The 17,148-nt window shown below is 43.1% G+C and overlaps 2 protein-coding genes across 5 annotated transcripts in view; one reads left to right on the top strand and one right to left on the bottom strand.

The window, feature by feature from the left end:
• Positions 1-11,558, top strand: part of PIK3R6 (phosphoinositide-3-kinase regulatory subunit 6) — a 29,740-nt gene extending 18,182 nt beyond the window's left edge. Inside the window, exons 8-20 of the mRNA XM_075846779.1 lie at positions 2,059-2,242; positions 2,610-2,754; positions 3,091-3,174; positions 3,677-4,088; positions 6,583-6,682; positions 8,054-8,170; positions 8,827-8,937; positions 9,622-9,712; positions 10,369-10,439; positions 10,525-10,615; positions 10,699-10,763; positions 10,852-10,964; positions 11,223-11,558. Coding sequence (XP_075702894.1) covers positions 2,059-2,242; positions 2,610-2,754; positions 3,091-3,174; positions 3,677-4,088; positions 6,583-6,682; positions 8,054-8,170; positions 8,827-8,937; positions 9,622-9,712; positions 10,369-10,439; positions 10,525-10,615; positions 10,699-10,763; positions 10,852-10,964; positions 11,223-11,379 — 1,741 coding nt within the window. The 3' untranslated portion in view covers positions 11,380-11,558. The remainder of the gene's footprint in view (positions 1-2,058; positions 2,243-2,609; positions 2,755-3,090; positions 3,175-3,676; positions 4,089-6,582; positions 6,683-8,053; positions 8,171-8,826; positions 8,938-9,621; positions 9,713-10,368; positions 10,440-10,524; positions 10,616-10,698; positions 10,764-10,851; positions 10,965-11,222) is intronic.
• NTN1 (netrin 1) overlaps positions 1-17,148 on the bottom strand; it is a 250,838-nt gene that overhangs the window by 233,149 nt on the left and 541 nt on the right. For 3 of the 4 annotated variants that reach the window (XM_075846787.1, XM_075846782.1, XM_075846784.1), the window contains exon 2: positions 9,030-9,128. The gene's annotated coding sequence lies outside the window, so the exon portion shown is untranslated. Of the gene's footprint in view, positions 1-9,029; positions 9,129-17,058; positions 17,140-17,148 lie in introns of those variants that run through there. The other variant, XM_075846783.1, reaches the window with a different exon arrangement.

Below are 17,148 nucleotides of genomic sequence, written 5' to 3'. Positions count from 1 at the left end.
AAAGTCTGTGAATTCACAATGGAACGGAAACAAGCAACATAACAGCTTAAAGAGGCTCTGTCACCAGATTTTGCAACCCCTATCTGCTATTGCAGCAGATCGGCGCTGCAATGTAGATTACAGTAACGTTTTTATTTTTAAAAAACGAGCATTTTTGGCCAAGTTATGACCATTTTTGTAGTTATGCAAATGAGGCTTGCAAAAGTCCAAGTGGGCGTGTTTAAAAGTAAAAGTCCAAGTGGGCGTGTATTATGTGCGTACATCGGGGCGTTTTTACTACTTTTACTAGCTGGGCGTTCTGACGAGAAGTATCATCCACTTCTCTTCACAACGCCCAGCTTCTGGGTGTGCAGACACAGCCGTGTTCTCCAGAGATCACGCTGTGTCGTCACTTCCCCAGGTCCTGCATCGTGTCAGACGAGCGAGGACACATCCGCACCAGAGGCTACAGATGATTCTGCAGCAGCATCAGCATTTTCAGGTAAGTCGATGTAGCTACTTACCTGCAAACGCTGATGCTGCTGCAGAATCAACTGTAGCCTCTGGTGCCGATGTGTCCTCGCTCGTCTGACACGATGCAGGACCTGGGGAAGTGACGACACAGCGTGATCTCTCGAGAACACGGCTGTGTCTGCACTGTCAGAAGCTGGGCGTTCTGAAGAGAAGTGGATGATACTTCTCGTCAGAACGCCCAGCTAGTAAACACGCCCCGATGTACGCACATAATACACGCCCAGTTGTACTTTTACTTTTAAACACGCCCACTTGGACTTTTGCAAGCCTCATTTGCATAACTACAAAAATGGTCATAACTTGGCCAAAAATGCTCGTTTTTTTAAAATAAAAACGTTACTGTAATCTACATTGCAGCGCCGATCTGCTGCAATAGCAGATAGGGGTTGCAAAATCTGGTGACAGAGCCTCTTTAATTTGCTGGAAGTGATCAGAATTATTACCGAGAGATAACAAAAAAATAGAATTAAAAAAAAAAAAAACACGTTTAAACATCCCCCCACCCCAAACTAATCGGGTATTTCTAGGGCTGGGCAATTAATCGAAATATAATCTAAATCGACATCTTGCAAATTTTGGTTTTAAACAATTAATTTCTCCCGGTTTAAACTGTATCTGCATCTTTAGGACGCAGATACAGTTGAATGCAATGGTAGAGCAGGAAGCCGTAATGTCCCTGCTCCACCATTCACTATGTATCGCTGGACGCGAGGCAGTGACGTCATCGCGCCTGTCTGCATAGACCAGAGGAGCAGAGACATCCCCTGCACTCGTCATTGGAACGGGGTTTGGAGAGTAGGTATATTATTATTTTTATCGGGCACTACTAGGGCTGCGTGAAGGCAGCTATGGGAACATTATACCGTGTGGGGAACACTATGGGGACAGTATACAGCACTATATACAGCAGGCTCAGGGGATAAATATTAATTCAATGGCGTAGCATGCAAATAGGGGGGTGGTCTAAATAAATCGGTCAATAACCATAATCGAGGTTACACGTTCAATTAATCGTGATTTTGATTTAGGTCATAATTGCCCAGCCCTAGGTATTTCCCTCCCATTATTGCAATAAGTAAACCCTATAATAAAGTAATGAGTCATTTTTAGACTTCTGAGGTACTTTAAAAGGAAGGATAAGTTATGAGGAGTGTTTAGGCTATGTTCACACGGAGTATTTTGCAGGAGGAATGTCTGCCTCAAATTCCGTTTGGAAGTTTGAGGCAGATATTCCTCTCCCAGCACGCCGATTTTCGCGCCGTTTTTCACCCGCGGCCATTGAGCGCCGCGGGCATAAAACAGCGCGAAATACGCTCTCTCTGTCAATGGGAGGTCAGAGGCGGAAGCGCCCGAAGATAGGGCATGTTGCTTCTTTTTCCCACGAGGCAGTTTTACTGCTCGCGGGAAAAATACGCCGACGCCTCCCATTGAAATCAATGGGAGGCGTTCTCGGGCCGTTTTTGCGACGCGGTTTCCGCGTCAAAAAACTCTGCAAAATACCCCGTGTGAACATAACCTAATACTGAAGAATTATGTTCCTTGCAGGGTGCTACTGTTTTTGGATCCATCGTTTGTTTCTGAGGCTGTATGTAATACACTTCTCCGCGAGACTCAGGCCTGTCAGATGTCTCACTCGCCCGTGTCCTGCATGACATACGTCATTACCAACTGTATTCAGGCTTCACTTGGCAAAGACTGTGACATACCACTGCTACAACAGGTGCTCAAGGTAAGAGGGAAAGGATGAAATTAGTAAGAACACCGATCCTAGAAACATTCTTTTGGATGGAGTTGTTAGAACAGAAAACAACTGATACTGGGCCAAAAATGGGTCACAAACAACATCTAATTTTGAAGGACTAGCAATGACCTGCAGAATCATTTTGAGAAGGTCCTGGCCCAGATTTGGTTTGCTTTTCATTGCACATTAAAAATATCCAATGGTTCGGAGAGTTGTCTAATCTGGCATCACAATGGTCTTGAAAGTGGTTCGACCGAATTTTTGCTTTTTTTTTGCTGGTCTGATTTTCTACTTCAAGATTAGTCATTTATGGTTCCTTTCAGCCAAATGAGTTCATTTTGGTATTTTTCTCCAGGATAAATCTGCTGAAGAGGTGGAACTTTGGTTTCAAGAAGTTCTATCCGTGGTGGAGCGCGGCGAGCAGGATAATGCAGGCACCAGGCAGAGGCACGGCGAGCGGTTGCGGGAGATCTATAAGAAAGTCACCTCATCTCAAGACGGTACGGTTTGGACATACATGGGTATTCGACGGACCTCATGGGACATTTTAGACAAACGACTGGGGCTCTGTGGGTATTATATTTTCTAAGTAAACTTTTAAAGGCTTTTCTTTTCATTCTGTTGCCCAGTTTCTTATGTTTTATGCCTTTTTTTGTTTTTTTACACCAACAATGTTTCTTTTGTTTAGAAAGTCTACCGGTTCAGCTTATTTCCCTATGCTTTGAAGTTGACCATAGTAGTTGGTATAGCAGACATTACAGCTATCATTTTTCTAAAGCATGAGAGAAAATCGAAAGCCATTTCCGTGTCTTCACTATATTTGCATTTTCTTTTAGAATCAGAAATGTCAAAACTTCAGAGAATCCCGCTGCCCAGCCCACAATTCAGTGTTCATCTCTGGACGGACGACGATCAATTATGTAATGGAATTATTTCTGTCTAATCTACAAAACACATATGCATTATAACTTACCTTATAAAATCTACCTATGACATCTACAACCACACTGCCCCATGAGTAATGCTAGATAGAGTGCGGAGGCCCAACAGCAGTGCCAGTCATATCGCCTTCATAAATGCCAGATATAGCGTCCCCAGAAGAGCGAGCCACATTGCCGCCACAATTACCAACCACGACGCCTACACATGTGACAGCGACATCGTGGCTTCCTACTACCATCTCAACATCTGAGGCCAAAAGACATTGGTCAACGCGTTTATACCATTTTCATAATAGTCAATAGTCTGAAATATCGGCTAGAAAAGGCCAACTTGGTCAAACCAACAAATAGTTGACCCATTGGTACTATGCTGGCATTGAGATTAGTCTTTACTAATGGTCTGAATGATGGTTGTGTGCCCATTTGCTATATAGAAATATAAATTTCAAGCGGAGCAATTATTTTTTTTACAATGAAACAGGGAAAGAGCTGATGCTGTTCATGAGGGAGACCCAAACCACAGATGCAGAGACAGAATACGTCACAAAGCCAGAACTCTCCTTAGACCCAGAAGGAAACGAGCAACACCGCATCTCTGTGTGGTCTAATGACAGTGGGATAGAGAGAGACTTGCCTGGGACGGAAGAGAAAGAATGCGCCAAGTTATATAGAAAACCTTGCATTAAGAAGAAAGGTGCAGACGTGGACTCTGTGGTTCTTCTTCAAAACCTCACCAAGGCACCCAAGGGAAGCCGGGCAGCGACACTACAGAGGCTCTCAGGGCAAAGTACAGAGGTCCCGACTGGTCCAGATAAGCTGCCTACTGCTCGAGTGGTGATCCTGGGAGACGACAGAGCTTTGGGAAGATTGGCTAAAGCATATTACTCTTTCAGGTATTGAAGCCTCCATGAAACCATTTATGATCAGAGTCTGACTTTACCCCCTTGTGGGGTCTTTAAATGGGTTTTGACACCAGGACACAATATTCTTACAGTAAGGCTTCTCTGTGATGCCCTTTCAAAGATAAACTAGTGGGCAAACATGCACGCATGGTTTTTTAACTTCAGGACGGCAAGGAAGTGTGCCATGTGGGCTGAAAAATCCTACAAGCTTAAGGGCCAAGTTAAGGTTCTTCTGGAGACCAATTATTTTCTTAGAGGTCACACAACACAAAGGTCTAAAGACAGAAAGCAATTGATAAAGTTACGTGGCAGTAGTAAACTTCTAGGCGCATAGGCTACCTGGGATTTTTTTGGTGAGCAGCTATGTAAAAGGGTCGATCCTGGTAACAGGTACCGTTTACTAGGACTGGGCAATTAAAAACACAATTAATTGAACATGTAACCTCGATTACGATTAATGAATGATTCTATAGACCACACACACATACACTTTTTTTCATACCACACCCTTTATATGCATGTTACGCCATTGAATTATATCTATCCTGAGCCTGCTGTATACTACTGTATATAATATACCCCGACACTGCCCCCAAACAGTATATTGCCCCCTTAGTGCTCCAAACACAGCATAAAGCCCCATAGCTGTCTCCAAACATGTATAATGCCCTCCAAAGCAGTCACCAGTCAGTATATTGCCCCCATAACTGTCCTCCACACCATATAATGCTCCCATAACTGCCCTCCCTACAGTATAATGCCCACATAGCTGCCTCTACATAGTATAATGCCCCCATAACAGACTTCCACGCAGTATAATGCCCCTATAGCTGCCCTCACACAGAATACCCCCAAAAGCTGCACCTCACACAGTATAAAGTCCCCCATAGCTGCCCCCACGCTGTATAATGCCCCCACAGCTGTCCCCAATAGTGCCTGATAAAAAATAAATAACAACATACATACTCACCTAATCCCGTTGCAATGATGAGTTGAGGAGATCCCTCTGCTCCTCTGGTCTGTGCAGCTCGGCGAAGACAGGCGTGATGACATCACTGCCTCGTGGCCAGCGATACATAGTGAATGGTAGAGCAGGGACCCCCTGCTCTACCATTGGATTTAACTGTATCAGCATCCTGAAGATGCAGATAAGAGTTTAGACTGAGGAGAGAAAATAATTGATAAATCCGAAATTCGCAAGATGACGTCAATTTATTGCGCTGAATTTCTGTTATGATTATTTTTCGATTTACCTTTTACCCTTTGTGTCTGGGACACTTTTCAGAATTGTATAATACAGGCTTTATTGGTGTATGTCAATCAAAATTTAACAAAAATAAAAATCATATCGTACCCCATGCCTGTATATTTTTGGAAAGTAGACACCTGGCACATTGCAATCATGGGCATCTTCGTAAAGTTTTGCATCAAAACATAACATTTTGTAAAAAAAAAAAAAAAATGCATAAAAATTCATGTTTGTGGCTAAAAGTCTGACCCAAGTAAAGCATGAGACAAACACTTCCCAAAAATTAAAAGTTCAGAATAGGAAGTTCATACATATCCCTTATGTCACTGTCTACACGCACAAATCTTCACATAATCACCAGAACTTAAAGAGGCTCTGTCACCAGATTTTGCAACCCCTATCTGCTATTGCATCAGATAGGCGCTGCAATGTAGATTACAGTAACGTTTTTATTTTAAAAAAACGAGCATTTTTGGCCAAGTTATGACCATTTTTGTAATTATGCAAATGAGGCTTGCAAAAGTCCAAGTGGGTGTGTTTAAAAGTAAAAGTCCAAGTGGGCGTGTATTAGGTGCGTACATCGGGGCGTTTTTAATACTTTTACTAGCTGGGCGCTGTGAAGAGAAGTAACATCCTCTTCTCTTCAGAACGCCCAGCTTGTGACAGTGCAGATCTGTGACGTCACTCACAGGTCCTGCATCGTGACGGCCACATCGGCACCAGAGGCTACAGTTGATTCTGCAGCAGCATCAGCGTTTGCAGGTAAGACGTCAGAGGCAGAAACCGCTCGAAGAAAGAGCATGCCGGGGTTTTTTTCTGCGTGTGGCCAAAAGCCGCCCAGGAAAGAAAACCATTTGAACCATTTTTTTGGCGAGGATTCTGAAGCGGGCTGAACTGACCCTAACGGGCTGTGATCATTCTTCCTGCTCTCTCTTGCAGCCCCCTCACCTCTCCCTTTACACACACACAGCACCTGGAAGTAAACATTTTCTTCCTGCTCCCGACTTCAAACGAGTGCAGCGCCCCCAATATCGCACGTAAGGCTTTGATCCTGGTATCTAAGCTCAAGCCCGAATATTCTAGTCATGTCAAGCAATTAAAGTCATGACGTATTACATTTGTCCTTGGCAGTGAAAATGTTAAGCATCTACATTACAATTTTTACTGAAGTAGTCCAGACAATCTGTTGGGGGGGGAAAAAAATTAACCAAGTGAACAATAATGATTTTCTTCCAGGAAGAGAGAAGCCCGGAGGCCTCACCGGACCTTGAAAGCCAATCTTCAATTTTATTGTATCCCTATCCAAGGGGAACGGACCGATACCTCAGCGGAGACGGTAAAAGTTAGTTCTAAATCAATTCATGATGAATGCTAAAGACTGCATGACTCCTGTGTATGCTACCAAATCTGAGCACTGCAAGTTAGGAGTATTAAAGGTCCATTCAATATTAAAGCACAACTCCATTCACAATTATCACTATCGATGGTACAATAAACATTACAAAGTTATGTGATCATTTTAAAAAATGATGTTTAGCTAAATCCGCTTATTTTGATTCTGCATGACACTCCCATCGTTCCTTACAACAGAGTATATTTCATAATGCATTGACCCTGGGAGGAACTTTCTCCTTTACTCAATGTCGCCCCCCCCCCTAGGCACTTTCTATGAAGCCAAGAGGAGTGGGGGGAAAGGATGACCCCTCTTAGAACATTCCTGGCTCCCCCTGCAGTGCCAGAATACATGGATGTCTCTAGTCTGCAAGAAGTGAAGCTGCCTTCATAGAGTGGCTCTGCTTTGCCGTTCAGAGAGTAGGGTCCCCTCTCTAGGATGTCCATATACCCTAATAAAGACACATGAACACGGGATGTATTGATGAGACAACCCCTTTAAAATTACTATAAGGGCTTGTCCACACGTAACAGAATTAGCGCAAAAAAATTCTGCAGCAATTCCATCAAAAGTAGTAGACATTCCGCTACGGAAAAAACGCGCCATTTCCTGCGTTTTCTTTACTGCAGAAAATGTTACGGATTTTGCGGTGTTATTCTCAATGTTGGGAGATGGCGACATCTCCTCAGAAAAATGCTGCAATTCAGTCCACTGTCCGCAGCAGGAATTGACATGCTGCGGTACGAAAAATATGCACCGCAAGTCAATTTCAGGGTCCGAGTTTTTACGCAGCACGTGGACGAGATTTGTTAACTCCCGTCCACTTCGCTGCTACTGTATTCTGCTGCGAATTAACCGTCCGCAATTCCAGACGAAAAATACGCAGCAATTCCGCTACGTGTGGACAAGCCCTAAAACCGATGCTAAAATGACATATATTGAATCATATATATGGGAAATAAAAAAAGAAACCAAAAAAGTGAAAGAGAATCTGTTTCCCCCTTTATCCCTATGAAAATTGTAGATTCTATCCTAGTCATTTTAGAAATTGTTGTACAGTGGAAATGACAGCCCCAAAATCTTTCCTGATGCCAACGCAAATTCTGTTTGCAGGAGTCTCATTCTATTGTAACGAGGAGAAAACAGACGACCCCTTATATCACATGAATGGATAAAAAGTTGCACATGATACATAGCTAAAATTGCAGGTGTGAACATGGTCTGACGTGTTCTTTGCTATGTTTCTGGTGCAATGTTGTAGTGATCGACAGTCCATGTTTTTCAAAGACCTAAGTATATTATGTTGCTTCTTAGGAGTCGGCCATCATGAGCGACACGTGTGAGCTCAGCACATACCTGGGTCAGGTAGATCCGTGGTATGACAAAAACATAAACACGCTCTATGACAGAATTGCCAAGCTTGCACTTATGGTAAGTAGATATTTGTAGTCATATGTCAGATCAAACCTGACAAGCTGCTGGATGAAACCAATTTAGTATGACCAAACTATTAAACTAATGACATGAGTATGATGCCCTAAGAGAGTTATACTAGTGAGTACAGTTAAACAAATTACTCAATTACTCCACATAAGAAGTACTAATACCTACTAATATTATCAGATATTTGTGCTGTCGGAATCCAGTCTCATGAATTCTAGGGGTATACCAATCTTGGAAAACCTCCTTACTGTCCCTGCAATAGGAAGATAAGTATATACCAAATATACTTGCTATTTTGAAGATGGGACCCTACTGTCCCAGTGTCTGTTTACAATGCCATGTCATCCATTGTGATTTTACCGGACCACAGAGGCCAATCAGGGCATGTGCTATAGACTCAAAGTCCCAGTGCTGCACCGCGATTGGCCGTTACGGTCATAACAGTTTACTCCTCACTGTCCGGCATTGTAAACAAGGGCAGCATTTTCAGGACAAGTATATTCGGAATACAGACCTCATTTGGGAACAGTAAAGAATTCTCCAAAATTCAGATGAATCTTGGACAACTCCTCTAACAACTTCCGTTTTCATATGATATTCCTGCAGTTTTTTCTCCCAACTAATGAACGACATGTTCTTCACAGCCACCGTGTCCCTCCAAAGACTCCAATTCTGACCCTTTCATCTTGGATGTGGCCTCCTACTACTTACGCTTTGGATTACAACCAGTGTTCTTTCAGATTTACTCTGTCAAGGTAAGTTCTAGATCTAGCAATTTCACAATATAGAGCAGGAAACACGAGTTTCCTAGTAAAGATTGAAGAAGAAAAAAAAAAAAGCTAAATACCTTTTATATTCTGGATGTGCCTCTTATGCCTCAGGATGGATCAAAGATTTCATATTTATCTAGGGAGGAGTATTCTTCTGAGCTCATTGTCGCTCCCTTCTGAGAAATGACAAGAATATAGATATTATATAACTGCCCAAATGGCAAAGAACAGAACTGGTAAAGCCTTGTCTAGTGATGCATCCTCAAGAAGCAAATTAAAAAATAAAATAAAACATTAAAGCTTAATATTGGCCCCATCAGTGAAATTACCTGTATGTCTATGGCTGGCTTTAGTATTAAAAATCATTTGCAGTGGAATCAGACACTTCTTTTGTAATCTATTAGAGGGATTTCCCCACAATGGTTTTATTTCATATCGACTAGTTATAAAATAAAGAGTCTGATTAGTGGGGACCTGGACCCTATTCCCGGTGGAGAAATAGCTGCCCACGTAGGTAACTGTCCATTTGAGAAGCAAACGGGTGATACGGAAATAGTCGATATGCCATAAAAGTCTATAATGGGAAAACCCCTTAAAGGATATTTGCATGGAATAATTTGCTCTGCGTTGTTACGTTGTTATTTGATTGAACTTTCTTCTCTCTTTCAGATCCATTTCAGGGATTTAAGTCTAGAGCCAGTGGAAGATGTATTCCTAACAGAGCTCAAGATTGACCTGCAAGATTGTGCATTTACAAAATGTAAGCATAAATGACTAGTTAAAAGGGTTCCTAAAAAGGATTTTTTCCCCCTTGTGTGTGTGTGTGTGTGTGTGTGTGTGTGTGTATGCGTGTGTGTGTGTGTATGCGTGTGTGTGTGTGTGTGTGTGCGTGCGACAATGAGGAGTCGGTCAAAACGTTATCCATTTATGCATTTCACAGAAAAAGGGTCAAAGTATACATACAAATGAAGACCTGGTACCAGGGCCAACACTAGTTTAGGGTGGCAGATAACATGCTGCTGACACCATTGCACTGGTTTTCTTAAGGGGCACTGACATCTAGATGCCCTGTTTGCAATTTAGGCCAAGGCATTGGTCCTTCATTTTCATACATACTTTTCACCTTTCCCCCAGAACCCCCAATGAAATACTTAAATAAAGTTATGATCCCCCTCATCGCCAGTAAGCAGGGCAAATAAATATATATATATATATATATATATATATATATATATATATAAATATATATATATATATACACACACACACACACACACACACACACACACACACACACGTATGCATGGACTTGACACGTTACGCCTTCAATAGTAACATAAAAAGAAAAAAAAACACCTTACAGTCATATTAAATATCTTGTCTGTGTATTATGTTAATAAAGTTTTCTTTGTTCAGTGAACACGCTAACCAGAAAGAAGACTGTGGTGGATTCTCGGGGTGCAGGGATACAGGTGCATTATCAAAAGGTGCCCAAAAAATTAGACAAAAAATATGCAAAACATTTTTGGGGACGTCTACAAAATGCTGAAATATATTTTTTTGTTCCTTCAGGCTTTAGCCAGTAACAGAGAGAAGGAGGGATCCCTTGTCATGAGAACATCCGGGGCCATTATTAAAACAATACCAAGTAATGAAACTGATGGTAAGAACAATTTACTCTTTGACCAGTAGGGGGCATACAAAGAAATGTACATATATCTCATTATGCACATTTTATTTTCACAGATCTTGTGTGTCTGACTGTCTACATTGATGAGACAGGGAAATCATTGTCCGGGCACGCTGCATTGGTGAGTTGAGTTCTAGGATGGAAGGTTTTTTGCCCCTTGATGATGTCATGCAGCAGGTCTGATGATGTCATGGTTTTGTCGGTTGCAGTGCAAACTTCATGGACTAAAAGCATCTAGCATCCAAATGAGAAGCCTGGATCTCAGGACATTGAGTCTACAGCTGGACAAAGACAGCCGGAGGGTGTACACTAATGTGTCCAGGTAGGTTTTAATGTAACATATGTAACCCTGTAACTCTCAGACTGTGACCTGCCATGAGCGTATAACACTGCCCCCTATGGACAAGGATATAACTACAATACTGCCGCCTGTGTACAAAAATACAAAGTGCTAGGATAGTCCTCAATAATTACATAAGAATACAGTCTGAGCGAGTAGGAATTATATTAAAAAAATCTGCACTGTAATCATCCCAGACACCAAACCAAGCTACTTTTAACATCTAATTCCCTCTTCCAGCTTCGAAGTTTCCTCCTGCCAGGAGCCTGGGTACAGTCTACAGAAAATGCGGGCATCACGTTCTCATGGTGAGGGTAAAGAAGACTGCGGAATGAGCAGATACATGACAAAATCACTCCTGCTCCCCATCAACACATTTGCAGGAATTATTCAGTGAATGCTTGGAGCTGTATGAACTACACCACTGCACCTAGCGGCCGATTCCCAGCAAACACACCAACATTGATGCTGGGACTTGTAGTCCCTCCTCCACCAGTGGAAGAGCAATGAACTGCCTATACCTGCTGTATCATTTTCTTCTTGGGATGATCAAAACAATTTTTGCGATTTATAAGGGAGAAGAGAAATATATTTATTTATTGAAATTACTTTAACAAATAAACCCTGATATGTGGGTGCTAGGGCGTGTTTTTATAATGTTTTTGCAACTGTAGTATGGCGTCACCTAGTGGCACATTGCCACTAGTTCACGTTTATAAAATGTGTTCATATTACCATGTTGTACGACGACATTGCATATACTTGGTGGTGACATTCTGGACACAGGTAAAACTTTTACATCAGGGTCCAGGACTTCTGACTACACCACTGCCTAATATAAATGTGTGTAGTTCTCTTCAAGGCAGGGTGTTTGCAAAGCAACACTGGTTGGCCATATGTAGGTCCAAGCAGAAGTACGATATATATATATTTCACTATAGGGACATGGGTCAATAAAGAGCCATACAGTGCAAAATAACTGCACTGACCAGAATGATTGTCCCCTATAAATTTTCTTGGATGGCAGCTGTTTAAATGCCACAATCACTCCCATACTAATCTCAGATACCTGTAGCTGCCAATAGGTGGCCAATCACACACTCTTCAGGTCAAGGGTAGCAATGTATAGCAAGATTGCCCTCTAGTGGTGAGGACAGGCATTCACGATTGAAAAAAAAAAAAAAGTGCTAAAAGAAACTATTGTGATAAAAACAACCTGTGATGATAGGTAGACTTTAGACCAGGGCCATTGCTAATTTTTTTGTAGTGAGGGGTTTTCCAGAATTCTATACAAATCTGGCAAAGGGGGAAAATGCCATAAAACAATTGCTCACATGACAAATCCCCGTGTTCCAGTGCAGTCGCTCCGGTGCTACCCTCCGCTCTTTGCTTCCAGTGCCGTTTACTCACTGCCGCCAGTCACTGGCATCCGTGTTATAGGGCACGAGACTGCAGAGGCCAGTGAATGGCTACAACGATGATGTGGGTATAAGGGGACACGTCATTGCTGCAGCACAGAAAACAACAACGGGGAGTCAGGCCCCCTGTAGAGAGTGCCATAGTCGACTGTCCCCATTTTCATGCTGTCCTCCAGCAATGAAGGCATGGGCTCTTCTGACCAGGCCTGCTCCAGCGGAACATCGTAGGCGGCGCAATGTTACATGACCGCGGCGCTAGCGTGCCGCATCACCAAACAGTGTTGCAGTCATGTGAACGCCGGAGGATCTCCAAGGAACTGGCCCGTCAATGGCCATGGCCCTCTGTAGGCCTTCGGCACGGACAGAGGAGTATCTTTTGCTGCACCCTTGCAGTTGAAAAAAATGCTCAGGTGGCTCTACTACATCCCTGACTGCTGATACCTCCAGGACTCTGCTGTGATCTGAGGAAAACCCCATCAGAACGTGGTGAACGTCATTGCTGCAGCCCCGCAGGAGAAATAAACCATAGTGCGCACTGAAACGGGTTGTCCATGTTATGTACGAACGTGCCTGGTCCGCCAGACACTATTCCATTCCACTATATTAACGCTGAATTCTCTAAAGGGTGTATACACGGTGCGATTTGCAAAATTGCAGCAAATACGCATGCGGTTTTCAGCCGCAAGGCAAAAAATGCGGCAAACCTTAGTGTGAATACACCCTAAAAAGGGTATTTGAAAACATAACTATTAGGTCAGGGCTACACCTAGACTTTCTGCAGTACTGCATAATTGTTTTTAACTATTGAGCTACAGCTGAAGTCCAAATGAATATTGAGTTGCATGCAATCTCGCCATCAGCAGCTGTCACTCAAGAGTTAAAATCAATTATTGAGTACTATAAAAAGTCTAGGTGAATCCCTTTCCTTATGTGTATCGCCCCCTTTCAAAGCAACCAATCAGAGCACTGCAAACATATTCTAACCTTCACCGTAAAAATAAATGCTAGAATCTGATTGGTTGTTAGGGACAACTCCTGCACTTTTGAAAATTTTTGCATACCCTACTTTTCATACATTTTAGATTTATTTTTACTTTAGTTTCCTGTGCACACTAAGGGTATGTTCACACGACCTATTTTCAGACGTAATTCTGGCGTTTTACTCCTCGAATTACGCCTGAAAAGACGGCTCCAATACACCTACAAACATCTGCCCATTGCTTGCAATGGGTTTTACGATGTTCTGTTCAGACGAGGTGTAATTTTACGCGTCGCTGTCAAAAGACGGCACGTAAAAAGGCCCGCGTCAAAGAAGTGCATGTCACTTCTTTGGACGTTTTTGGAGCCGTTTTTCATTGACTCCATTGAAAAACAGCTCCAATTACGTCCGTAAGGGACGCCGCAAAAAACGTGAGTAGTTACAAAAACGTCTGACATTCAGGAGCTGTTTTCGCCTGAAAACAGCTCCGTAATTTCAGACGTAATTTGTTAAGACGTGTGAACATACCCTTAGGCTACGTTTACACAGGGTGGATACGCTGCGTGAAAGCACAAAGCGTATCCGCCCTTGCGGCTGCACGGAATTCCGGCCGAAAAACTGCACCAAATTGTAGTGCAGTTTTGTCCGGAATGTCCGCTACGGAAAACTGCACGGTAAAAAAACAAAAAAGATGAACCAACACATGCTTACCCTCTGCCATCCTGCAGACCAGCCTCCTGGGATGAGGTTTTATAAATTGCAGCAAGCACATGGGATGAAACGTCATCCCAGGAGGGCGGCCTGCATGAAGAAGCACAGATTTCTGGGTGTTTTTTTTTTTTTTCTGATTTGCGTTTTTTGGAGGCGGAATCGCAGCTTTTCTGCTGCAAGAAAACGCAACATCTGCTATTTGTAGCGGGTTTTACCTCTTATAAAATACAATCAGGAAAACCCGCAACAGATTAGCTGCGATTACGCAAGTACAAATGACATGCTGCGGATCAAAAAAACGCACCGCAGGTCAATTTCTGAGGGTTTTCTCCGCTTATCACTTACGCAGCGTGTGGATGACATTGCTTCAAATCTCATCCACTTTGCTGCTACTGTATTATGCTGCCGATTTTCTGCAATGAAAAGAGTATTTACGAAAGGTGTGAAGTCGGCCTAAGGCCTCATGCACACAACTGTGTTTGGTCTGTGATATATGGACCGTATGTCGGCCGCATTTCCAGGACCGAACACAATTCAGGGAGCCAGAGTTCCCAGCAGTATAGGACAGCATTCCAGCAGGGTGGCAGGGACTCCTGGCATCATACATAACTCTGATGCTGGGAACTCCGGCTCCCTGAACTGTGTTCGGTCCGTATATCACGGACTAAACACGGTCGTGTCCATGAGACATAAGAGTGCAAAAAATAGAACGGTGTCCCTTTAAAGGAAAGGTGTCATGAATAAATTTTAAAAAAATAAATTTATGTTGTTTTTATTTAATATTATATTGACTATTTAATTTGTAGCGTGTGCGTGTGTAGCAGAGCTGCCGCGCACGCAGCAGAGCAGCCGCGCGCGCGTGTGGCAGAACACACAGAACTGTGTGTGTGTAGCAGTGCGTGTGTAGCAGAGCTGTGTGTGTGTGTGTGTGTAGCAGAGCTCTGTGTAGCAGAGCTGTGAGTAGCAGAGCTGTGTGTGTGTGTGTGTGTGTATGTGTGTGTCAGAGCCAAACACCCCAAACATGCAACTGTGCCACGCACGACTCACACCATAGTGGGGGGAGGGGTTGTGTGCAAGGTGCTGTTGAGGAGGGGGTTGTGTGATTGTTTCCGTGGACGCTTTTTTTAACATTTTGTGTGCCCTTTTTGGCGAATAATTAGGGAACATTTAGCACATTTTACATGCAAAGGAATTGACTCGACACTTCATTAGCTTTTAAAACATGTGTTGTGTAAATAGTGTGTAAAAAAGCGCGTTGTATGTATTAACAGCGCACTTTACCAATTATGTAAATGAAAAGCATAATGAAGCGTTTTTTTGATGCGGTTTTTGGCACGTAAAATGCGCAAAAAAATTGCGGAAAATACACACCGTGTGAACCTGTCAACTGAAAAGTCATTCACCACAGGGTCTCCCTCTTGACGTTCATCTTTTTTAGCCATTTGGTGTCCTATAGCTTCTACCAGCTATATTGTAAAAGCTCTCCCAAAAAGGCAGCCGCACAATGCTTAGCAATTTGAAGACACCTTTTCCTGGCTTGTAGCCAAAAATAGGGGGGGGGTTGAGATTCCTTCCCACATTTACGGCAGCTGAGAGTCCGGTTGCTTTCCCTTATTCACCTTGCTGTAATTCTCGGAAGTGCTCCTTCTGGTGGCCAACATAGGAAACATCATGAGATTTGACAAACTCGGGCCGGGCGTAACGTGACATAAATGATTGATTAGTTCCTTTTAAAGAAGCCTCTGACAACTCTTGGGGTATGTTCACATGTAGCAAATTTGCTGCCGATTTTCCGTCCGGATTTGCATGCGAAAAATCTGCCGTTTATTAAAGTAGCGGCAAGTGAATGAAATGTCGTCTATGCTCTGCGGTGACAAAAAAGCATTAAGGCCCTTTTCACACTGCGTTTTTAGCAGGCAGACGGAATTTTGAGGTAGATTTTGACCTGCCTGCACGACGTTTGCGGCGGTGTTTTTCGTCCACGGCCATTAATTGACGCCGCGAAAAACGCTTTTACTGCCAAAGGGAGGTCAGAGACGGAAACGCCCAAAAAAAAGGGAGGAGATTTCGGGCGGTTTTTCTGCCACGGTTTCCACGGCAAAAAAACTCAGTGTGAACAGGGCCTAATAAATTGCGGTGCGGATTTTAACTCTGCAGCGTGTCAATTTATGTTGCGGAGTTGCTGCGGATATATTTTTGTGCCGTTTTATGCGTTTGCGGAAAAAAAAAAATCGCAACACTCGGAGAAGTGAGTATAGGCCTTTTTTTTTTCTGAACGCCGTTTACCGCAGCAGTTAAACCGTCCGAAAATCCACACACCATTTGGAGCGATTATCCGGCCGGTCTTGCCTGCAGGTTCTGGGTCGTATACACCGCGGTCGCTGCGACTCGCGTCAACATAGTCTTAAAGGGGAACTCCACCTAAAACGAGCCTTTGCGTTCCAAATCTTAGCTTAACAAAGTGCAAGACCTCTCTCATAGTTTGTTACAATGTATCAGTGCAAGTAAAACGTATCAGCCTGGAGTACAGGTTATATAGCATGCAGAGGACTGGATGCACCTGTAACAAACCATGAGCTGTGAGACACATTAGGTGTTCAGCCACTGGATGAAGACCAGTATCGTTCCCATTCAGTGACAGCAAGCACAGACAGTGAAGAGAGGTTATTGTTACAAAGTATATTAGAAAGTTGTAGAACTTTTCATTATACATGTGAAATGTTAACTGGAGTCAAAAATACTGGACATTATTTACTCATACTTCGCATGCTGTGTTTTTTTCCCTTTTATGAAGTGTTTTGTGTGGCCCTCTGAGGCTGGGGGCCACATGCGACCATTATTATGTATTACCAGAACTGCTCTGGAGCCTTTACATATAAACATGGATTAATAACATGACGAATCTCCAAATTATTTACCAAGGAGTGGCCAAAATCACCTCAGTTCATCCACATTCGGTAAAACTCACCTGCGTCTTCCCCTCCTTACAAATATCTGGAATGTTCTCCACAGAAGAGACGCTACGAAGCCCGCCTCTGACAGCGACCAATCAGAGTGC

Source organism: Rhinoderma darwinii, chromosome 13 (assembly GCF_050947455.1).
Source record: "Rhinoderma darwinii isolate aRhiDar2 chromosome 13, aRhiDar2.hap1, whole genome shotgun sequence".
Taxonomy (NCBI): domain Eukaryota; kingdom Metazoa; phylum Chordata; class Amphibia; order Anura; family Rhinodermatidae; genus Rhinoderma; species Rhinoderma darwinii.
This window is presented reverse-complemented; position numbering and strand designations above follow the sequence as displayed.